Below are 24,745 nucleotides of genomic sequence, written 5' to 3'. Positions count from 1 at the left end.
GTGCAGTGGCCATGTAAATGCATCTTTGCAGAAAGCAAGAAGGCGGTGCAGAGCATTCGGTAGCACGGGTGGTGCGCTGAGCAAACAGCAAAGTGCTGGGGAGGCCAGAGTCTAAGTTCTGCTTCAGAACTTAACATGGCTCCCCAGAATTAGACTATGCCCATAAACTTGACTGGCCAGCGTCCATGTGTGTATTGCCCGCTGGCCACCAGGAGGTGCTGTGCCAAGTGTCTGCACAAGGAAGCATTGAAACAACAGCTGTTGTAACCTGACTGATGGTGGGCAAGCAGCAGCCTCTTTGTAAGTGCTGGGAAGCATGAGGACTCTGGCCGCACGCGTTATTTGCTCATGAAATCTATTGTGGAAGCAATTGCATCGGTGTTGCTCTGTTTCTGCACTGCTGCTGTCCCCACAAAGCCAAATGTCCTTAGCCATGCACTTGAAAAAGGCATGCATAAATTTAAATTTTACCTTGCTTTCATACTAAGCCAAAGGGAAGAGAAAAAAAAACAATTTACTTATAACCATTTGCTTATAAAAATTATTTATAATTTTCACTTAATAAAACAACAAACATTAATAATAAATCTTATTTAAAACCCACCTCATAGAAAGGAATATTTAAAAAGGAAGTACACAGAATAGACCAATGTCCTCAATGGAAGTGAAACCAAACTTCAGAGATGGCCACTCATCAAACATTACCTCCTAGACATTTTTATTTTGGAATACAAATTTAAAGTTCTTATTCTTTTGACATAATATATGAGAAAGTGTACGAACATGGTGCTTATGAGCAGCTTATAAATATCTGCTCTCAAGAAGCTCAAATTTAACAATACACATGAAAATAATTCATGTTTACCACATCATCATACAGTGGTACTGACGGCAACCCATGAATGCATGAATAATTTGTCAATCACAGGTAGGCATTAAAGATTATATTAAAATAGTAGGCCATGCTGCAGCAGTATTGTATTTTAAATTGCTGAATGGAAAAAGTAACATTTTGGTGATAAAGATTTAGAGCATAAATAGTTTCCAAATAGACCCGAAGATACAAATTATTCTCAATGAAGTAAATTCATGATGTGTTTGTGGGTGTTTCAAGAATTCACTTTCAAATAATAAAAATCTTCACTAGACTAAGTGAACTATTTTTAGGTAGTCTTATTTCACTACATTTGATTCATTCTAAATGATTTTTCAAGGTATATCTTGTGTTTAAATAAATACTGGATCACCAGCATTTGGTATGATACCTTGCACATAGTATTGGATGCTTATTTAACAAAGAAAGTAAATGATAGCTATAACACCTTTCAAATAATTTTGATATGTAGTGATTTTATGATTTGATATTTCAGAATTATATTACAAACAAATGAATATACTGATTATATATGTACATATGTATATATATATGTGTGTGTGTGTTGTGTGAACATGTGTGTGACCATACATACACTCATGATCTGTACCGTGAAGCTTATCAATGTACACTATGAAAAGCTGGTAATTAGACAATTGCCCAATCTAGGAGTAGATTTGAGGAAGAAACAACTTCAGTTGATATAAAACTGATATATAAAATGAGACCAAGGTTCCTCTGTTCAGGGACCTGTTGACGGGAAATAGGGAGCTAACTGCCCCCATGGTTTCCGATGATGACATTCTAAGGTATCTCCAGATGTTCTTTTTTATTGAGTAGAAACACCTTTGAAGGACTTTCATAACCTTTTATAAACCACCGAGAAAAAGCCAGAAACCAGAGATGAAAACTCTCAAAACATGGTACTCTGAGAGTGTCATAATTACCCACAAATTAACCAGATCAATTCATCCCATTTTAATCAGATTCTGCTAACATCCAGTATGTACCAGATACTCTATGGGATTTGATTCTCATGTTTTATATTAAGCAGTAAATTAATTAAATACTGCATGGGCTACTTTCTGACTTTTTAGTTCCTGCTTTTGAGCTAACTACACTATGAGTTACTGATGTCTTTCTATCCTGTTCCCTACCAGAGCATATGAGAAATCTTTAAATTATGTTGGAACAGACATGTGAATAAAAAATGTCGTTTGGTACTGGGTACGTGGAAAAGCTCCACTATGCTATTATGATGCTAATGCTCAGCAATAACATAGCTTATACTCACAGCATCCCGAACACTGACTAATTTTCAGACGCCTGCACAATGTCAGAATGCCATTCTCTCTGGCGACTGTGCACAGAGAGCAGCAATTACAGGACTCACATTCAGCTTTGGCTTCCACCTTTAATTACTTTCATAATTCCTTTCAGCAGGTGAATATAAGAGAAACAGCCATTCCAATTTATCTCTTCAACAAAGATGTCAAATTAATCCCCAGTTCCCAAATCCTTGCATTGCTCTTACATACAACATGATTTTTTTTTGATTAGTCCTTTCTATAGCTAAAGGTTATATGGCATTGCCATTGTAATTAAATTTCCCAACTCTACAAGACACAATGGCCATTTAATTAAAACTTTCCCTTTAAATATACACTAGATTACCTCAAGTTTCTCAGAGTTGGCAGGCCACCAAAATATATTTTGTCATCGTCTTTCAAGTCAAGACCGAAGTTGTTTCCAGAAGATGAAGTGGCTATGTTCTCCTCCTGGTTAGTATCGATGTCGACAATCGATATGTTGGCTGTAATAGAGATAGTAATTTTCCATTTAATTAACGCAAGGTCCACCACAGCTATGCTCTTGTTGACAACTGGAGATACATTCAGTCTAAAGTTTGAATAGACATTAGTGTTCTCCCAGCATGTGTATTATATATGTAACTATTTAATGCACAACAATAGCATAAATACAGTACATCATTGAAACATTCACACCAAAGCAAGGAAATAATGGTTTCCACACAAGGAAGGCAACCAGTGGAGACAAAAGAAAGCATCTTAGATGGCTATCAACAAACCACTAGACACGGTTTCTCATGCTAAGGAAAAGGAGTATTGTGTTTACAGGACTATCTAGCTAGAATTGGATAATTAGAAATGTTTTGACTCTGAGCCTCTTCCTGTGAATTTCAGTCTCTTCAGAACTACTGAGGTTTCTGTTCATCTGCAAAGTGTTACTTCCTTGTATAAAACCATGACACATGCTGGTGGAGAGATGTGGATGTTTGGTTCCATGAGTCGGTGAGACCCACATCTAATGTAAAACACATTTTATTCTGGGAAACTGTGTCATGAGTGATGTACTGTCCTTAATCCTAATTGCTTTTCTCTTAGATCTCAACGGATTTTCTTATGTGGAGAGGACTAGAACGTAGACCTAGAGAAGGAAGAAGAAAGAACGCACATCTCTGCTGAGACTGCCATCTGCACAGCTTCCCTAGGTTACTAAAGGTACCTTAAATATAATAAGTCTCAAATAGAACTGACTATTTTTCAAAGAAAAATAAAAACACTGCTATTGTCTCTTGATTTAGCAACCCTTTCAGTATCACTGCCACAATCTTGTTATCCGAGAAAAAGGGTTTATTCCAGATCTTGTTTTTTCTAAGCTTATTGGGTATAAGATACTTGATATTGTTCAACTCCATTTTCCCTCTACTTTCCCATTATTGGCTTTAATTTTCTTCTTTTACCTGACCCTCTGAACGTCTCAGTAGCAACCAAAATGGTCACAAACATACTGACCTAGTTGCTCTGGAAGAAATTTCAGTGAAGCTCAGACGTGATCTTGTGGAAGAGTTAAATTCCTCTATGGCTAAAGCCATCTTCTGAGCTCACAGGCCTATGCAGAGACATCCTTTATCTCAGTAAAATTCAGTAATTTTCTACCATCACTTATTCATTTTAGTCTACCCATTTACTGACCGCTGATAGGGTGTCTGCTCACATGTGTCTGGTAGCAACATTTCTATTGCAGAAGTAGAAGTTATGTGAGTAAAGCGATTTGGGAAACACCTAATTAAATGTCCATCCTGAACTACACAGGGTTCTTATGACCTGTGAGCACTGCGTCTCTTATATGGGGATGAAGAATGCAGCAACCAGCTTCTGGAGTCTAACATTGGCTTTTGTCTACCCTAAGGAGTTTCTCCAAGCACCTCCTGCTCCAAGGAGAAGCCGCTTCAAACTGGCACATCTGGCTCTCCAGTGGCTCCAGGGTTTGTGCAGCATTTCTCTGAAATTTCTGCAGGTGCTCTCCACCTAGGCCAGCATTTCTCTGAAATTTCTGCAGGTGCTCTCCACCTAGGCCAGCATTTCTCTGAAATTTCTGCAGGTGCTCTCCACCTAGGCCACTCTTACACCCTTGCTTGTGTCTCAGGGGCCCTTCCTGGAGCTGATTTCTCCATCCAGAGTTCTATTCGGAGGCTACATAGACTTATATCAACTTGACACAATCTAAAGTCACCTGAGGGGAGGATACCCCATTTGAGGAAATAAAAAATGTCCCCTGCAAGATTTTGCTGTAGGCAAACCAATAGGTTATTTTCTCCATTAGTTATCAATGGGTGAATGTTCAGTTCATTTGTGGGTGATGCTACCCCAGGATTGAAAATCCTGGGTGCTATAAGAAAGCATTCTGAACAAGCCCGAGGAGCAAGTCAGTAAGCAGCACTCCTCCATGGCCTCGGCATCAGCTCCTGCTTCTAAGTTCTTGCCTTGTTTGAATCCCTGTCCTGATTGCCTTCATTGATGTTATGGAAGAGAAAGGTAAAAAATAAAACCTTTCCTCTCCAAACTGCTTTTGGTCATGGCATTTTTTTTCTTTCAGCAATAGAAACCCTTACCCTGACAGAGTGCTAGCTTACTATACACAACACTATCAGCAATTAGTGATTCTTGTATCATCTGACTAAGTTTCTTGAAGGCAAATATTTGCTTCAGATTTCTGTTAGTTCTTGTACAGTACTTAGTAGATGACTGGCAAAAATTTATTAAATACAAAATGTGTAGGAAGATGGTATAGAGTTAAATCTAAATTTCCTTAAAGTATCACATTGGCATCACCAATATTAATTAGGTCTAGTTTTATTTTCAGAGGTATCAACGTTTGGGTTTCAGATATGGGTAATGACATAGAATTACGAGATTCTAACCAAATAACAGTTGCACTATTACACCATACTGAGAACTAAGAGACAGGGCCTTCCATCTCAGTTATTATTATATATCTTTTCTTTCCATTGCTGTGATAAAACACTCTCACCAAAAACAATTTAGGAGAGCAAAGGGTTTCTATGATGTAGAAGTTACAATTCACCCTGAAGAAAAGCTGAGGCAGTCACTCAAGACCGGAGCTTGAAGCAGAAGTCATGGAGGAATGCTACTTGCTGCTCTGCTTCCAGGCTTCGCTTTATCCACTTTTCATAAACAACCCATGCCCATCTGCCTTCAGATGGTACCATCTCCTGAGGGTGGGGCCATTGTATATTAACTGGAAATTAAGAAAATACCCCCACAGATGTGCCCGCAGATAAAACTGATGGAGGCCGTTCTCGATGTGGGGTTGCATCTTTTCAAGTGTCTTGAACTGAAAACCAAGATTAGCCAACACACACACACACACACACACACACACACACACACACACACACCACATCCCACCCCACCAAGTACATGTACACATGGACACGTACATGTGCACACACGCCAGCATCTATAAGTTTAAGGGTGCATTTCCCATTTTCTAACCACTGATCAAAAATACTCCCTTATAAAGTCAAATAAAATAATGCTCTACTTTAAAAAGTCTCAGAACCATAGCAAATGTCATGCCATTACTTTTCAATTAATTTCTGAAACATATTTACAGTTTTTGACATTTTTGAAGATCAAGAAATTGATAGCTGTGACATCCCAACCCTATAGCTTCTAAACTAAAGGAAACATCTTGACAAAATAGAAAAGCACACAACCTTTCCAAATCTGTTATAGGATATAATTTCACAAGTTGTAAGACACTTTTATGCTTTCAAATTAAGCTCTCGGTTTCAAAAAAGAAAATGACAGAGAACCATTTGGCTCTTCAATCAGTCTTGTCTAATCCAAACCACCTATAATGTAAGCCAAAGAAATGACTGTATCAATTTTTCACAGAACTTGTGAGTAGCTGAAATTACAGGCAAGGTCCTTCTCCTGATTAGGTTCCCGGGTGCTTTGGATGGCATGATTAAGGCCCACACTGCATTCTTACTTGAAAAACTCACCTTGTTTCTGAATCCTTGACAGGGTGAACGATTTCCATTTCCCATCATTATGGTTTTGATTGCTGACAACAGAAGCCATTCCTGAGCCCAGATCATAGCTGACTTTTATGTGCCCATCACTGAGCTCCACACTCATGAAATCTTTCTATTAACAGAGTGAAAATACACCGGTGATTAGATACACGGAGAAATATATGGGGATTCATTTTTGTATGGGGTGTCTAAAAGGGCCTTATGGCTAGATCGCTGCATGTGTCACTCTGTGACAGAACTGCATTTCCGAAAGAGAACTAGTGCTACTCTTTGCAATTTTGGTTTGCTCGTGAGTATGATGTTACAGTGCAGATAGCCACAATCAAACTACTGAGACACATTCTCTCATGATGGTAGTGCAAAATGGGTTCCTTTGAAAAATGTATTACACAAGCCAAATGTTAAGATACCCAAACAAATTTACTAAAGAAATGTGGACCTGAGAAAAATGATGCCAAGGAGTATTTAGGAATACCTTTCAACTTCGGTCTCTCAAATATAGCTACACAATTTTATCCCAAGGAAGTTATCACTGGGTGCTTCTCATAAAGAGCTATCCAGGTAGTGATACGTCAGAGAAAAAGTAACTAAACTGTATTGTGATTAAATCATTACTGAAAACATATAAGCATTTTCTGTATCATTCTTGGCAACTACACAACCATTACAGACTCACTTGTGGTTTAATTGATAGTTTTATCAATAACTAATAGTTGTATTGGTATTCTACAAAAAACGGAAGCAAACCCATTTCCCATTCTCCATGTTACCAGATCTCGTGTGGCCAGATACATCAGGAGAGCACTTGACGAAAACGTCCGGAACTTGAACATGACTGTGGAGATATTGGGGTACCAGCGGATGGGGCGGCTCACCAGGGCATAACCTTCTCCGTCAAACTGAATAGTTCCCTCACTGTCTTCCACTTGGGGACTGAAAGAGACATTTCACACCAGTTGGACCCATTTTGTCTGTGATCCTTCAGTGAGCCAGACTACCCCCAGGATGGGATGACAAACTCTTGTTAGATAGAAATTATCTCAAAGACGGCACGTGTCCCCCTTACCTCTACCCACACTGTCCACAATCTTAGACCCCAAACCATAATCTCTTACCTAGACTTTCATAGGCATTTTAGGCAAGCACTTAGAATAAATTTACACAATATTTAAGCACTTCTTGGTGATATTTGTGAATACTGTTAAAATTTGGGATAGACTGAATCTTTTATGATACTTTCTGTCTACACAACAAATTAGAATATAGACTCCCAATCTCTAAATTCTTCTGTCTATCAAGTTCTCCTGGGACAAATTAAATTCAGACAATAAAAGATGCCTGCATTTCACTTTGTGTTTTTAATTAGCGTTTGTCATTAGTGTGTGACTTTAAGAGATATCCTGAAGTTATAGGTCCCTAAATATAGCAGTCATACACTCAGGACCTATGCTAGCCCTTGCTTAATAGATTGTAATAAACATATGTGGGATGAAAGATATTTTCATATGGCAGAATGATTCATAGGTATGTTCAATATTGTTTTAATAACTAATGATTAAGATAAACTTATAAATATAATAATCAAAAAGTGTTGGCTTTTCAAGTGTGAGTTTATTTAATCTATCTATGTATCTGGGCATCTATGTATCTAACATGCACGCGACCACCCAGCTACCTACCTACCCCCACACACAATCCTTTATGTACTGTGGGGAGAGTTTTCAAACTTCCACACCTGTATGTTAGTGATCATTTAAGCTCTGAAGCTGGCGTGTTGTATAGTTGTGAGGGCAGAGGGGATAATGAGAAGTGTGATGGTTCTGTCATAAAATAATTGCCTAAAATTTTATTTTCATGAAATCATGGCTAATGAGATAAAAAATTATAGAGTATAAAATTGAGCGTGTTGTGTAGGAAGAGCTGCTTCACACTTGTACAAGTTGACTTGTTCTTGGCTCCTTGTCAGAGAGAAAAAGAACAGTAAATATAAGATGAAGGATGCCTTTTTTCCCGTATTTATAAAACGTCTTAATTTGGAAACTGAAGGACTAAATTAGCTTATTGACAGTGAGTAACTTGACTATTATTTATCCTTTCATCACGATAGAACAGTAAGTTCTGGAACACTGCACTAGACCTAAGAGGTTGTTGCAATAGACGCCATACATGTTCCTTGTGGTTCTCATTTACCAGGGCTTTGCATAGCATACCATCATGGTATCAAGACTATCTCAGGAAAGGATTGTGGGAGCCTGCCACATCCACTTTCTATGTGCTTTGTCCCCAGACATTGTTACCTACTGATAACTTTAAAAATGTTCCAAATAACAAAAATCTCAGTACACAATTCTAGACTCAAAAGAGAAATATCAGTTTATTTTCTGATACAAAACTTATGAAATTTAAGCCCTGATGTCCTTGTGTCCCTAACCTATCTTCCTCTCCATGTGAGTTAAATATCAGGTACCCTGGGGAGTGCTGGAGAACCTTACAGAAGCCATTTAACAATTCATGTTGGAATTTCCCAAGTGTGACATGAAAGTTTCAGTCACTTTTAGATTTCTAAGTTCTTTCCAATATTGACAACATTATATCACTCAGACAAAAGTCAATTTATGAGTAAGAGTTTCGGGCGAGAAGTGAGCCAGCATATAGGTGCAGGAAAGCCACCTTCACTCACTTCACCACTGATATTGGTCAAAAAAGGGAAATCCAACTTTGAATGACAAATTTTGCAGTGGGAAAAGTTAGTTCAGTTAGGTATATGCTATACTATTTCAACATGTAACATTATATTAATCTCCTGTCCATTTTGCACATACTTTTAAAGGAAATGTGGCAACCCTATTATACCTCATAAACACAGCGTACCTTAATTTGCCTTTTATTTCTGTGCTAAACCTGTGTGTCTGGTCAAGTAAGTACAGAATAAGTCTGCTGGTTTGGAGCAGCCACACCCTTTGGATGCTCATACAAAAATGAGTGTATATTGTGTCTTAGTACTTAAAAGTTTATTGTAATTTTTATGCTCAGCTCTATGCATTTTACTTGTAGCAGTTTTTGTATTTTAATCCTAATGTGGCATTTTATCTTGAATAAAAATAAGTTATTTCCCAACTGTTATTTTAAGCATTACAACAACTGCGTCCTTTCATATTATTTACCTAAAACCACAACTTCCTAAGATGACATGCTGACGGTTCTACAGAATGTTCCCAGCCTACCTCCTGTAGACTGATCCTTTATCTTTCTCACATGCTGATGGCTCTATAGAATGTTCCCAGCCTACCTCCTGTAGATTGATCCTTTATCTTTCTAACAAAATTCATTTTTGTCCTCTAAATTGAATGATTGGTTTTTATGTGAAAACACAACAAAGCTTTCTCAAAGGAAACCTAGAACAATACCTAACAATACCCTGAGTTCTATAAAAATTATTGTTACAAATGTAAGGTCAAAGGGGACAGCAGTGCTTCAGGGGACCACTCAAAACTTATCCAGCTACAAAATCAAAGCACATTAGAGCACAATAGCAATCCTAATCAAAATAATTTCACAAAGCAAAAAGGTACTTAAATAATTATATATTTGGGGATTTAAAAAATGTAAACAAAGAACTTTTAAAAAGAAAAGACAAGGGTAGTTTGAAAGCTGGATGCAAAAGGTGGGCATCCTAATTAGTTTCTGTCCTTGACATAAGCTACAGTTATTTGGAGAGAAGTCACAACAATTGAGAAGGTATCCCCACCAGGCTGGCCTGTGGCCAAGCCTATGGATTTTTTTTTTTTTCTTGGTTAATGGTTGATGTGGGAGGGCCCAATCCATTGCAGAATTTTCCTTCCCCTGGGCCCTATAAGAAAGCGGGCTGAGGAAGCCATAAGGAGTGATCCAGTAACTCTGTGACTTCAGTTCCTCCCTCTAGGTTCCTGCCCTGCTTGAGTTCCCTACCCTGCCTGAGTTCTTCCCTTGATGATAGACTGTAATGTGAATCTGTAAGCTGAGATAAACCCTTTCATCACCAAGTTACTTCTAGTGGTGGAGTTTTTATCATCAGCAATAGAAATACAACTCAGACAGGATGATTAACACTGCACAGAGGTGGAGCTTAGTCAAAAAGCATTAAGGTAGAAAACTGGGCAGTCAACACAACTTCTACCAGGTGTGAAACATTGTTGAGGTTTACTTCAGGGTGGTGGGCTGCTTCCTTCACAAAGCAAATTCCCAAAGTTATACCTTATTTTTTTTCCAATTTTTTATTGACTTTTATTGAGCTCTACATTTTTCTCTGCTCCCCTCCCTGCCTCTCCCCTTCCCTTCAAGCCTCTCCCAAGGCTCCCATGCTCCCAATTTACTCAGGAGAGCTTGTCTTTTTCTACTTCCCATGTGGATTAGATCTAATATACTTTACACCCCATCCAAAGGGATTTTTTAAAATTTTACTTCATAATTTAATTATCTTATTAACCTTTTCTCCCTTCTATGTGGTAGATACATCTTTTGATGACTGAGTTTGAACTGAACTCTTCCTGCTATCAGAAGGTTGGAAGTATAAGTTCCCTAGATAATACAATACATATTGAAGGTTTTTCACACAGTTGCTAATGTGGTAGTCTTATAACTATGACTGACAGAATAATGATCTGATGTTTTAGGATAATCAGGTACCTTTGACCTGTGGTCTATGGGCTACATGTATTCCAAGATAGCTACGGATGTGACACTGTGCATTTGTGGATGACAGTATCATACTGCAATGTCAACTAGTTGAATAGTCCTGCAAGATTTCCTTTTGCTACTGTTGTTAATAATCTAAAAATTCCAGTTAGAAAACTAGCAAGGAAACGTTTGGGGCAAGTCTGGACCTTGTGTGTCTCAGGCTGGTGTTGAATTAATAATCTTCCAACCTCTGCATTCTTGGTGTTGGGATTACAGGCATGTGCCGTCAAACTTTGCATTGCATCCCATGGCTTTGGTTGAACTAAAGAATTTTATTGACAGCTTTGCATATTCTGTGTCAATATGTTCTGGATAAAAGCATCTTAAGTGTGTCAGACTTTCACCCTGTCTTAAAGCCATGTTGATAAGGTTATGGTACCAGAAGGGCATTAAAACTTTCAGAAGTATTTTAGAGACTCTTCCTGAAAAGAAGAGCTATTTAGAATAAAATGTACCTTGTGCTTTGCTGTGTTAATGGGGTTTGAGGTTTGGGAATGCCCATGCACTCTTTAAATTAGAATTAAAAACACAAACTGCTTGCTACCTCTGAATTCTTGTGTATTTTTACATTAATATTTCAGGTATTTAATGTACTCTTCAGAGTTTTACTATAGTTTAATCATTTTTAGACTCAAATGACTAGGGGGTTCTTTATTTTCATGTTGAGAAATTCCTTCCTTTTAGGTTATTATTTTTATACTCTCTGCTCAGGTTCACATAAAACTATTTCCTACGCATGCATTTTATGCTAGATATACTTTAAAATCCTGTTTGCTTTGGACTCTTTCTTACATTTAATGCTCTGTGTTATGGTACTTTTTCCTGGACTGAGCACCAGTTTTATCCCCCGCCCCCTACCTTAAGACATATCTCAAAGTCCTTCAGTTACCCCTTAAAGCACTTGCAGGATCAGATGTCAATTCTGAAGGTCCTACAGGAAAAGCAATGCAAGCTAGGTTTCTACATGTATGCTTAATCAGTTTGGGGAGTACGCTCCTTATAAAATAGTAATTATGACCAGAGGTCATTAATAGATAAGCAAACTCTCCTGGCTATGAAGACACACTGGCATAATTGACTGGGGTTCAAATCGCTCATCTGTGCAGATTTTATAAAAAAAAAAAAAAAAAAAAAACCACGGCCATGTTGATGTAGTGAAGGGCACTTTCAAGGTCCTGGGAAAGTGCCCACAAAGGCTAGGCCAGGACTAGACGTTTCTCCCACTTTTGGTAAATCCACCGTAAGCACAGTGAGCCCTGCTGTGCACCATGGTAGATGAATACGCACTGAAATACAACCTGTTGTGTTGCACAGAACAGACCGTCTCATCTAAACCCACCTGACAGTGCAGCCCTTGCAGTCCCCTTCTTTCTCGCGGAAGTTCCACAGACCTATAGGTTTGTTGTCAAAGTATGTTTCTCCCATGCAGCCGGTGAATGTAATCACACGCACAGCGTCGGCCTTCTGCAGGGAGACAGGGGGTATTTGTTAGAGTTAATGGCTTTCCCAGTTGCAATAGTTGTGACTTCTTAGCAACAGAAGGCAGAGGAGCTCTTATCCGTTGTGTATGACAATCTTAGCAGTCGTCTTAGGGCATATTATGTCATCACAGCTACTACAAGATAGGTCATAAAGGGAAAAGCCCAGATATTTCATCAGTGGGTCCTGTCATCCTAAAATGGAACTGAATTTACAAGTATTATCTCCATTAGTAAAAGCAATTGTCCATGTTTTATTGTAAACCAATCCAAAATGTAGGTCCTTAGATTCTGAATTCTCTTATATAAAAAAGGTGTGGTATTTGTACATAACACACACACACACATCTTTCCATATACTGCTAATGATCTTTAGATTAAATAATAAACTCAAAGCAACATAATATAAATTCTGTCTGACTAGCTCTCACACTACATTATTTACAAACTGGCAAGAAAACATCTGTATATTTTCAATGTAGGTGCAATTTTATTTTTCAAATATTTTCCATTCTTAATTTATGGAGTCCGAGGATGGAAAACCCATGTATAGTTGTGGCAGAACTAAATGATTTCCAGCTTCTAACCTTAGGCTAACTATTGAGCTTTTCTGCAGGTGCCGGCCATATGGGATCATTGTGAGAATTAGATTATTTCTGCTCCTAAAACCAATGCCCAGTACAGACAAGGGTGTGTTAAGAACTAATACATGCTGGGTTGAGTCCAGTCAAAGAGAGGGAGGAGGAATTATATGAGCAAAGGGGTCAAGATCATGATAAGAAAACACACAGAGACAGCTGATCTGAGCTAGTGGGAGTTTTCTGACTCTGGACTGAGAGCTGGGAACCTGAATAGAATTGAACAAGGCCCTCTGAATGTGGGTGACAGTTCTGTGGCTTGGGAAATCTGTGGGACTACTGGCAGTGGGATTTATCCCTAGTGCATAAACTGGCTTTTTGGAGCCCATTCCCTGTGGAGGGATACCTTGCTCAGCTGCAATACAGGGGAGGGGAGCTAGGTCTTTCCTCAATTTGCTATTCCAGACCTCATAGGCACCCCATGGGAGGCCTTAACCTTTCTGAAGAGTGGATGGGAGGGGAAAAATGGTGGGAAGTGAGGGGAAGGGAGGAACAGGGAATTGTGGTTGCTAAGTAAAACAAAAAAAACTTTTAAATAAACATTTTTAAAAAACGTAGTGCATGGATATTGTTTACTTTGAGTAAATCCAGCCCACAACACACAAGATGTTTTTTCCCTTGAGGTCATGAGGGAATTCACACAGAGTTCTCAATGATGAAGGAGAGATCATATGCATAAATTAACCTGCAACAGTGTTTTTAACTTTCTTAATGCTGCAACCCTTTAATACATTCCCACACGTTGTGGTGACCCCAACCATAAAATTATTTTCATTGCTACTTTTAATTGTAATTTTCTACTGTTATGAATCATAGTATAAACATCTATGTTTTCTGATGATCTTAGGCGATCCCTAAGGAGTCAAGACCCACAGGTAGAGAACTGCTGATAGGGTTTTCATTCCTAGCCATGTAGGCCTCCATCTCAAGAGAATGAGGAGAAAGGCAGCAGCTTTGTAAGAGAGGACCATAGGCATCCATGCATGTTCTGATTGCTGCTATCCGCAGCACAGAGTCTGGGGTCTAAGAGGGCATCTGCTCAACGTGAGTTCGAGTGTCATTGTCACAGAGGCAGGTCTTCAGCTTGGTGAACACTACATTCATAAAGGAGAAAAAAAGACCAGCTCCAAGATAGAAAGCCTTGTTTAAATACCTCTTGTCCAAGCCCTGACTTACTACAAATAAGGGGCATATTCTGCTCTCTATATCAGAAACTGTGCCAAAGCTAACAGTGATGGGTAATCTCATTGTCAACTTCAAAGGATTTAGAACCATCAAAGAAACACACTTCTGAGTATGTTTGAAGGTTTACCTGAACAGAGAAGACCCACCCTCAATATGGGCAGCAACATCCTATAACTTGGTATTCTGAATAGGTTTGTGTCAACTTGACACAAGCTAGAATTATATGGGAATAAGAACCCCAGTTAAGAAAATGCCTCCATCAGATTGCTTCTAGGCAAGTCTTCAGGGCATTTTCTTGACTAATGACTGATGTGAATGGGCTCAGTCACTGGGGTTGTGCTAATGCTGGGCAAGTGGTCCTGGGCTGTATAAGAAAACAGGCTGGGGAACAACCTATAAAGCAGTAATCCTCCATGGCCTCTGCTTTAGTTTTGGCTTGTAGGTTCCTTTCTTACTTGGGTCCTTGTCTTGACTTTCCTCGGTGATGAAATATGATGACGACATACAAGCTAAGCAAACTCATTCTCCCCCAAGTTACTTTTGGTTATGGTCTTTATTGTAACATCAGAAAAAAAAAAAAAACTAGGAAACGTATGTTCCTAAACTGAATAAAAAGAAAAAAAGTAAAAAAGAAAGAAAAGAAAACACATTGAGCACCAGCTTCCTCCTCGCTCTGTGATCTGACTGTGGTGATTGTGAGAAACCACCTTACACCCCTGCGACCATTCCTTCCTCTCTTTTCCAGGATGGGTCTACCCCAGATTATTTGTCAAAATAAACTCTCCCTTTCTTAATTATGCTTTGTCATGTATTTGGTCACAGCAACCAGAAGAGAAATGGATATTTAAGTCTACCTGCACCTCAAAGAACAGATTAGGATGATTCAGAAAAAAAAAAAAAACAAAAAACAAAAAAAAAACATGAGAAGATGGTCATGAGAAACTGAGGTGTTCTGGTTACAGCTTTAGTTCTAACATTAACAATACTCATCTCTTCCTAGTGCTGTGACCAAGGCCACAAATGTTAATGAGAGAGGTCCTTGGAATGCTGTCAACCAACATCTGGAGCCTCTTGTTGACTAGACGTGGACCATCCTGCTGTGGCTTCTACTTGCCTTCTCAGTCTTCCTCCATCCTGAGATGCTGCACTTGAGAAATCTTCCTGTTCATTTGTGTTCTAAGCAGTAAGATCACTGAGGGAGTAATTGTGGTTTTGGTTCATAGTTTGGGTGTTGCGGGACTGGGAACTCTGTCCAAGTGGTTTATTAAGGTTTTCTATAGATGTCATCTGTCTATATGCTTTTTTTTTTATCCTTAGGCCAAATTTGGCCAGATAGCCAAATTCTACCCTCAGCCCGTCCTTAGTTCTTGCACTAGTGACGCCTGGATAATAATAATAAAAAAAAAATTAGTTTGGGCCTGGGGATGTACCTGCCACACATGTATGAGAACCTGAGTTTGGATCTACAGCACCTACACAAAAGTCAGGCAGGATTGCATACTGTAACCTAAGCCCTGGTAGAGATGGAGAAGGTGGAGAGCCATATTGGAAAATACCCAATAGCCACCTTTGGTTTGTATACATATATACATGCATATGTGTACGTAAAACATACTCATATACATAAACACATTTTATGAATTTTTATATATGTTAAACACATGGTCTCACTTTTCACTGTGCCAGCGAAGCATGGAGAGTAGGGGTGGTGGCCTCTTACTCCATGTTCAAATCTAATCCCTTTCACTAATGACTGTGTAACATGGTCAAAACATTCAAGTTCTCTCTTCTTCAGTCTCCTCAATTATGAAATAAGGATGACTTTAGTATCTACCCTGCTGTGACCTAAATGTCTATCTCCTTCCCAAATTCTCATAGTAAACATGTTACCCTCAAGCCAGGCATGGTGGTGCTTGCCTTTAATCCCAGAACATGGGAGGTAGAGGCAGGTGGAACTCTTTGGAGTCCCAGGCTAGTCTGGTCTATGTAGTAAGTTCCAGGATAGCCAGGGCTGTGTAGAGAGTTCCTCTTTCAAAAAACAAACACATGAACAGAAAACCTTACAGGCAAGGTGTGGGAGTTTGAGAAGTGGTTAGACTATGAGGGCAGGGCCTCCATGAATGGGATGAGTGACCTTGCACAAAAGGCCCAAGGAAAATCATTTACCCCTTCTCATATGGAGCACATTACAAGACGGAGCCTTACATGCCTAACGGGCTCACGTTAAATACCTGCCTATTGGTACTTTGATCCTGGACCTCTCAGTTTCTAGAGAAGTGAGAAAGTTGTTCATTGCTTCCAGACTGCTGGATTCTATGATAGTTTGTTACAACAGCCAAAATCTCTTAAGAATTTTATTATGCTCTGAATAGTAAATAAATCACATAAATTGATTAGAGTGCAACTTAGCACATAGTGAGGATCATAATATGTTATCAAAGTTTCTAAGTGTATCTATTAACATGCAAGTGAGGCACAAATTCTCACCGCTCTTCTGTAGTAAAGAACCCTGAAGCTCAAAGGGTTAAGTGTCTTACTTGTGGACATATTTTATAGGCAGTATAGAGAAATAAATGCAACACAGGTATAATTTTAAAATTCATGGCCTTGTGCTACTATGTATTGCCCTAATTTTCCTTTGGGGGCAGAGAAAGTTGTCAATGTGACTACATATTACTACGTACTGTGTATATTCATAAGTAGCTCTATGGAGAGGATGGTTTTGGTGTGTAGCTGTGGAATCAACTCCCATATTTAAGAGTCACATCTTTTGCACAAAGTAGACAAATTAGCTTCACGCTCTCTGAAAGTTGAGTTCTCGAGAATGTGGGGTCACCCTGCCTTTTCACACTCTCTGGCTAATCTCAGCCCAGGGTGATTTTGACAAGCCCAGGTTTATCCATTATATTTGGTTGTGTTCCTGCATCTCACCCACAGGTCGGATTTTCAACACCTAATTCCATCTAATCAACATAAGCTTCTTTCAGATGCGAGCACTTTGCAATTTGAAATGCACAAGGGCCTGCCACGGAGCAATTATGAATATTAAGTGTATTGCTCTGAAGGATGAGGAGAGGAGCAACTCAGAAACTTTTTAAAGACGATCATGATCTGAAAGTGCATGGCCCCTACAATATTTCCTAAAGGTTCATAAATCTTTTAATTAGATGTATGAGCTTTACAGCACTTCACTTTTATACATCATAAATTGATTGCCAAAATGATGCATATTTAAGAAACACTTTGCTTTTCAAGTGACTGAAAAAAAAAAAAAGAATGCCAAAAATGGGTGCCACAGTTCAGGAATAAACCACTATCGAAGGTTTAGAAATATGGCACTTCCAGATTTAAATGTTCACAAGTCAAGGATGGAAGTTCTGTTGGGTGTTATGACACATGCCTGTCATCATAACAGCTGGGGAGCTGAAAGAGGAGGATTACAAGTTCCAAGCAGGCCTTGGCTACACTGTAAGACCATGCCTCAAAAGAAATAAAATAAAATAAAGCAGATCAAAGAGAAATAAAACATCAAAACATAAAGTTCTTTAAATGGATGGTTTCACAAACACAAGTTTAGAAAACATGGGCAGTTGTTTTCAGCGTTCACCACACCTTCTCTTAGTTATCTGTAAAGAAGAAGGAAAGGATGGGGAATAGCTCATTACCTTTATTTTCCCTGTCAGACCGCCAACAAACAGCATTGCATTTGCATCCACATCCAGAATTGTGTACCCTGGAGGGGACACTGAGTGGTAGGTGCTGGGTATAATACTGGCTTTGGGCCCATCTAGAGCTCTCACAGAAATGGAACCATTTCTCCCCGTTCTTCAAGCATACATGTGTATTGAAATAAAAGGGAAGAAAATACAGAAAATGAAATATGAATCATATTCTATCACCTGCAGATTTCATAGACTTAAAATAGAAAAAGTCATCTTGGAAAACTTCAGAGCATTGTGTGTTTAGGTCCAAGCGAAGTCAGCACTTCGCAAGCCACTTCCAGAGTTGATCTTTGCTAAGCACTTACCATCACATTCAAATAAGGAAAGAATAACATAACCCAGTTCTGTATATAGCCATTGATAAGAAAGGACAGCAGCAATTAGATGATGGAATTATTATAGATCAAGAAGAGAGCGCTTCCCTGTTGCTTAAAGTAATAATTTGCTGTTTTAAAAGATATGAAACTTAAACAAATTTTCTAACTTCATTTAGTATTTTGTCAAATTTAATTCAGCAAGTGGAGTCCTAATGAGCCATCCTTATGCAGAACAGGCTGCATAATTTTGCCTAAAATTCTTTATAATGGATCTTAATTTGTTGAAGTAGTCTTCCCAGAACTGTAGGTCTCATTGTTTGTCACATCATCTTAATGTATAGAGCAAGTAACTAGTCTGCTGAGTTGTGCATACAAATTTGTAGAAGTACACTTTTAAATTTAGTTAAAAAAACTTTGAAAGCTATTATCATTTTATTCCATTTTCTTTTTTAAGTGATTGATTTCTATGAGTTGTTAAATATGAAAATCTGGTCTCTTCTGAGACAAGCAGTCATAACAAAACTTCCCTAAGTCCCTCTCCCTTCTGTCTCTTTTTGGTAAACTCTCTCTTGGAGGAGGCAGAGCTAAGTGGAACATGTGGGAACAAAGAATGGATTTGATCAACGAGAGTTCTTGAAAAGAATGAATCTCTTCTGATAGAACTCTACTTTATGAGAATAAATGTCCTTAAACTGAGCAAAGTACTCAATCACCCCAACACTCACATGGGGGTGAGCACAGCTTTATCCTTTTTCTTCCTGCCCCCATTTAAAATAGCATGGATGAACCTTACACATTAGATATGGGACCCAGTCAGTATGTTGACATAGAATAGGCCTAGGGTTGCAGTTATGACATAGACTAGAAGGGAAACTGAGCACACAGTGATAACAGTGAAGATTTGTTATGCTCTTTTGTATGTTTAAAAAGAATATGTAGCTGTATTTTTTTTTTTATTTCTCTTCAGGTGAGGTAGATGTCTGAGATAGCTTTTCACTCCCCATTCCTGCTCTTAGCAGAAAACAGATTAAGGAGTTACAATTGAAATAGATTCTCCAGTTTATACCTTGAAAGCAGGTCTTTACCTAACAGGATGACAAATGCATTTTCTCACACATTTATACACATAGCATATAACCTTTGCACAAACACGGACACTCACACCCAGGTATGTTATTGAAATTGCGGCAGAATTTTTCTCATAAGCTAAGAATTTACTTCAAAACTTTGCCATCCAGTTATCTTAGTCTTTATTGAGAAGTTACCTTGAGGCTTCAATACGGTACCAATATGAGTCATCAATGGTCAAATCTGGATACTCTACACGGCCAACTCCAGATCCAACATCCCAGAGGAAGCTGACTTTGCCTTTACGCATTTCTATAGCAAGAAAGTCAATCTAGATCAAAGAAATATGGAAATGACATTCTTTAGAACAAACCGCTCTGAAAGAGGATGTTTGGGTAGTATTTTCCAATGACAAGTAAAATAATTGGATTGAGAATTCTTTCTAGTTAGACATAAAGTATTGCCTTTTGTCAGATGTAGCTGTGGTAATTTCTAACACAAGGCAAGACAGGCTCCCTCATGTGAATAGCAAATGCTTACTTAGGACACAACCAGTGTGTCTAAACACCTTATCTGCCTTGGAAGATTTGCATACATGAGAAGACAGGTTAACTTTGGTAGGTGAGTGTTTGGTAGGTGAGGAACAACTTGAATAACTTCAGCTTGAGTCATAGATTCAATGCATTGCAAGAGTTTGCCTTGTAGAGGGGCAGAGAAAAATGTAGATCTCAATAAAAATCAATTTAAAAAGGAGTTTGTCTTGGTTAGAGTTTATGTACAAGTTGTTATTTGCACTTCATTAACGTGAAAGGTTATTTATTTCTAAATTTGAGAATAGGAAAAATCTTTTATTCTTATCAGTTTTTCATTAAATTGATAGATCTGAAAATGCAATGCAAAATAAATATTGGTACACTGACACATAAAAAGAAATGTTCCCAGAAGTAGTAAAGAATTATCACCTGTTCTTCTTTCTAAGTTAAATGACAGTGCAAACATTTGTCAGTAAGATTCTGAGATTTCAGATGTGAAAGGTACATTAGACACTCTAGGGGACCAGTTGCTAAATTCAACTTATTTTCCCCATTTATTAACTTCTTAGCACTACACATACACAGTAGTTTAATATTAGACTTACAAATTTGGCACTTCCAAGATAAAAAAGGAGGTTGTCCGCAACAGTAGTCTTGACATTGACAACAATGTTGTTGTAACTTCCTTTCTTGATTTCTGGTTTGTATGTTCGAATACAGTCACCTCCTGAAGACACAGATACTTTGATCTTGAAGAAAAACAAGACACAAAATCCTGTGAAACCCTACGACTACATCTCTTTGTAAGTTTGAAGTTCATCCCAAACCACCGCAAAACCATCATTACTCTTTGCTTTGAAGTAATTTTCCAGCCACCAAATAGAATCATCAAATGTCCATATGCAGACATCATTATGTAGATTAGGGAGAGCACAGATAATTGGTTCTTCACTAGCGTTTTTCCAATGATTTGCTCATGATTCTCTCTATTGCTTGTTAGGGTGCCATTATTTTTGAAGCATGAAGCTAACCAGTTCTTACCTTTATGCCATCCTTTAAGATACTTTTCCAAAGGGGGTTTTATGCAGAACAAATGGAAATGATCTTCATTGAAGTTATCTCAGAAAGAATTTTAATTAAAATTTCAGTGATTTGGGTATCACTTAAAAAGGAACCCAGATTTTATTCAGTCTTCAAGAGGGCACTGCCAGCTCACCCATGCTCTTACAGTTCAAAGAGGCCAAGAAGAGTTAGTTCTAGATCTTCTAACAATCAGAATATTAATCATTCCTCTCAGAATATATATTTCAGAATAAATTACACTTATTATTAGGTTAGCAGGAAATGAAATGGAAATAATTTCCAAATGTCTATCACTACTAATACATATAACAGCTCCTTTCCCTTCTCAATAGTACTTCAAAAATTACTATAAATTGCTAAGAAAGGAATTCTTCTGTGAATAGAATGGCAGTGTTCCTGCCAATTTTTACTTCTATTAAAGGAGACTTCGTTCAGTCACAAATAGTATTATTTGATTATTAGATTTAATTTCTTTTGGGTCAGGTGCAAAATCACCATCAGTAATTGCTGCTGTGCTGGTTGATAGTGCCTGGCAGGGAGAAGGGAAGATGTGAAACCTACTTTGCCCCTTGTTCTGATGTCTATCAGATTAGAAGTCTAGCCAGGTAACGTCAGGATGCCTACTGTTTTTCCCTAGTCGTCCATTCCCATTTGTTCATTTGTTCCTGTACCTGTTGCTACTCACATCGTTTTCACATTTGAGAAAAATCAACTAATATTGTGGTTATCCACATAAAAAAAACTTGTTTAGACCTTGAATAAGGTTGACTAGGCTACTGAACTGCTCTCCATAGTTTGGCAAGGTCAGAGAGATCCCCAAGAGGCTCACGTTGGGTGTTGAGGGTGGGGAGCCTTGTAGAATTTTTCTATGGAATGGGAAAAGTACCTGGAGGAGATCCTAGATGCAAAATGATTTATGTTGAAAAAAAGAAAATCAAGGAGGACTGTTTGGCTCTGACAAATAGAAGATTCACATTTGTTTCTGAGAATTTCCAGGAAAAGAACAAATCTAGTGGTTCTCCTGCTGACTTAACAGAGGCCTGTATTTGACAAGTGTCTCCTCATCTGGTCTCTAAGCACACTGTGTCTCTGCCTAGAGGAAATTATTCTGCAAAGGAACCGGCTTTATGTGGTCACTTGAACTCGCACTGATCTAGGAAGCCCCCTGGTTGTGCCTTTGCCTCCTGCAAAGATGTGATCTAACCTGACAATGGATGGTTCAGAACTAGGGATCACCTTGGATCTCTGGATGTTTGCTTTGTGTCCCTATAAGCTGGTCTTGGTTGTGTGATTTCCAGTCAGGAAATCGATTCTTTGTTTCTCCTATGATAGAATTTCCCTTCTATATGGAATGCTGAGAGTAGTCAAATAAAATGAATTCTAGAACTCCTGAGGCAGGGAATGTGCAGGCTTTACTTTGGAGCCAGTACTATGAGGCAGATGTGCAGCATGAGTGGGGAAAAGTCATATAGCAGAATAGCAGCTATGCAAAGAGGTATCTGGGGTCAGAGATTAAAGGGATAAAACATCAGAAGGGAAAGACCCTATAATAGAGGGTGGTTTGAAAAAAAATGCAGTCGTCTGATATTTTTTAATGTTAAAAGAACGATATAATACACAGTGAGTTTTGAGGAATTCGCAGTGAATGAACCAAAACCTTCCTGAGAAAAGACGGTGGCACTGAACAAATTTAGAATCTGAAGAAGGTTATACCACCATTGATACCTTAAGAGGATCAAAGAGAAGAAGGAGTAAAAGATCTGACTGGCATACATGAATAGAATTAAATTGCAGATGCAGTCATACCTGGTGTAAAACCATATTCAAAATCACAGAGGCTTTTGATTAGCATTGGAAAGTAACTGCATGTCGTTTTTTTTATCTTTACATCATACATTCATTTATAGGCTTAGCTCTAAAGCCATGCTATCATTGGTTGAATCAGAAATAAATCATGTTTCTTTAAAGAACACAATGAAATAATTCTTCTTGGCTATGGTGTGTGGATACAATGACTATGTGAAATATAGGGTGAGTTTCCGACCTTGTCTACAGAGCTGAGGCTGCACTAGATGATCATACAGTTTTTGCACTAGAAGGGGTGGGTGGTGGCACCAAATATGGAGACAACCCCAACTGGACTGACAAATCGCTGATTGAGAACCCAGTCATTGCGTGTACCCATTTCAAAACCAGGCATACTGAATCTTACTAGCATTTGCAACCAATGTACTCCATCGGACACTTTTCACATCCACGAAGTTCGATTCTCTGAAGAAAAGGACAGGGTTATACCCCGTATGCCCAATAATTTTACAATGTCACCTGTTGCTCAGTTCTTATGAAAACTCACTAGTCTTGATGATTTTTCTTTCTGAATATACACTAAATATCTGGAATATTCCAGTATCCCAACTGTTTACAAGTAGATCATAACTATAAATTTATTCTTGAAAATACCATGTTTCGACTTCCAATGGGTGTATGGCTCAGTGGTAGAGCATTTGACTGCATATGAACAACTTAAACTAGTTCAGTCAAAACATGGCATTTACACATTGCTTTAAAAGAAACCCCTTGGACACATCACTCTTGCAAGAGGCATGAAAGTTCGGAACTGCAAATATTCAGTTGGAATGTTCAGTTCTGCCAATTACTATGTTCTACTGTAGCTTCATAGCAAGGCTCATGAAATTACCACTAAGAAGTCAATGTCTCCAAGGTGTTCCTGGCACGACATTATTCACCAGCTAATCACCATAAACACAATTAAACTTTGTTGGAGTTCTCACTGCTCCATGGACTGGATTTGCACTGCGTTTTTCATCTGGTAATTAGGCCATTCATTTAAACACAGTATGAGTTACTCAATTATGCAATCAACAAGCTGAAATAAACTACTTTAAAATAATCACACTTAGTTCCTAATTAGGAAACATCTGACTGGGCTGGCAAGATAGGTCAGTAAGTAAAGGTGCTTGTTGCCAAACCTGACGACCTAATTTTGATTCCCTAGACAAGTCTTGTACCATATCTCCAGAGAGCTGCTGAGGCTAGGCAATGTATGGCAGGGTTAGAGTTTGGCAAGGATGCCCTAAGATGTTACTGCTTGAATCTGTGAAGATAAAACCTAAGTTACAATGGAGAGACCTCAGGATGTTAGCCATGCCAGAATCATAAGATGTCCACTGACAGAAGCTCCTGGAATGCAGAAGAGCCAAAGAGAAGAGCTGTATGCTGTAGGGTACAGAGAAGGAGGGGATTACCCAAGCCTTTTGTAGGTCAGAATATTCCATTACAAATGTCGGATGCTGGACATGGAGCCTCGGGGTACACTCTTTGCCCTGCTGTGTTTCTGCCTTGCTTCAGTCCAATCATTCCTGCTCAATCTTCCATTCTTCTCCTTCAGAATGGAAATGCATTAATATATACTACAAGTATTCCTTTTTTTCCCTGTCATTTTATTGGGGCTCACTATTCAGAGTTAGTATTGTGTCACAGAATATTCTTTGCAATATAGCTGAAACTGCCAGAGAATTTGAGAATTTGAGTTTGGGTTGAAAGCATTTTCCCTGAGAAAGCAAAGAATCTAACAGGTATCTGGGTGGGAAAAGTGATGTATTTGATCATCAAGTTCCCAACGAGTAGAGCTGTGATGCCTGACATTATAGATAGCTCACAGCCATCTATAATGAGATCTGATGCCCTCCTCTGGCATGTAGGTGTGCATGCATGTACATGCAGATGGAGCACCATATATATA

The 24,745-nt window shown here is 38.5% G+C and overlaps 1 protein-coding gene across 1 annotated transcript in view; it reads right to left on the bottom strand.

The window, feature by feature from the left end:
- Positions 1-24,745, bottom strand: part of Lama2 (laminin subunit alpha 2) — a 586,091-nt gene that overhangs the window by 46,266 nt on the left and 515,080 nt on the right. The window contains exons 46-53 of the mRNA XM_050138074.1: positions 20,505-20,648; positions 19,564-19,697; positions 17,925-18,084; positions 12,298-12,422; positions 7,013-7,175; positions 6,210-6,354; positions 2,549-2,687; positions 472-483 (exon numbers count right to left, since the gene is read on the bottom strand). Of these exons, the coding sequence (XP_049994031.1) occupies positions 472-483; positions 2,549-2,687; positions 6,210-6,354; positions 7,013-7,175; positions 12,298-12,422; positions 17,925-18,084; positions 19,564-19,697; positions 20,505-20,648 (1,022 nt within the window). The remainder of the gene's footprint in view (positions 1-471; positions 484-2,548; positions 2,688-6,209; positions 6,355-7,012; positions 7,176-12,297; positions 12,423-17,924; positions 18,085-19,563; positions 19,698-20,504; positions 20,649-24,745) is intronic.

Source organism: Alexandromys fortis, unplaced genomic scaffold, assembly GCF_014885135.2.
Source record: "Alexandromys fortis isolate MF-2015 unplaced genomic scaffold, M_Fortis_MF-2015_v1.1 scaffold_14, whole genome shotgun sequence".
NCBI classification, from domain to species: domain Eukaryota; kingdom Metazoa; phylum Chordata; class Mammalia; order Rodentia; family Cricetidae; genus Alexandromys; species Alexandromys fortis.
Note: the sequence above shows the minus strand (reverse complement) of the source record. Positions and strands in the feature narration are given on the sequence as shown.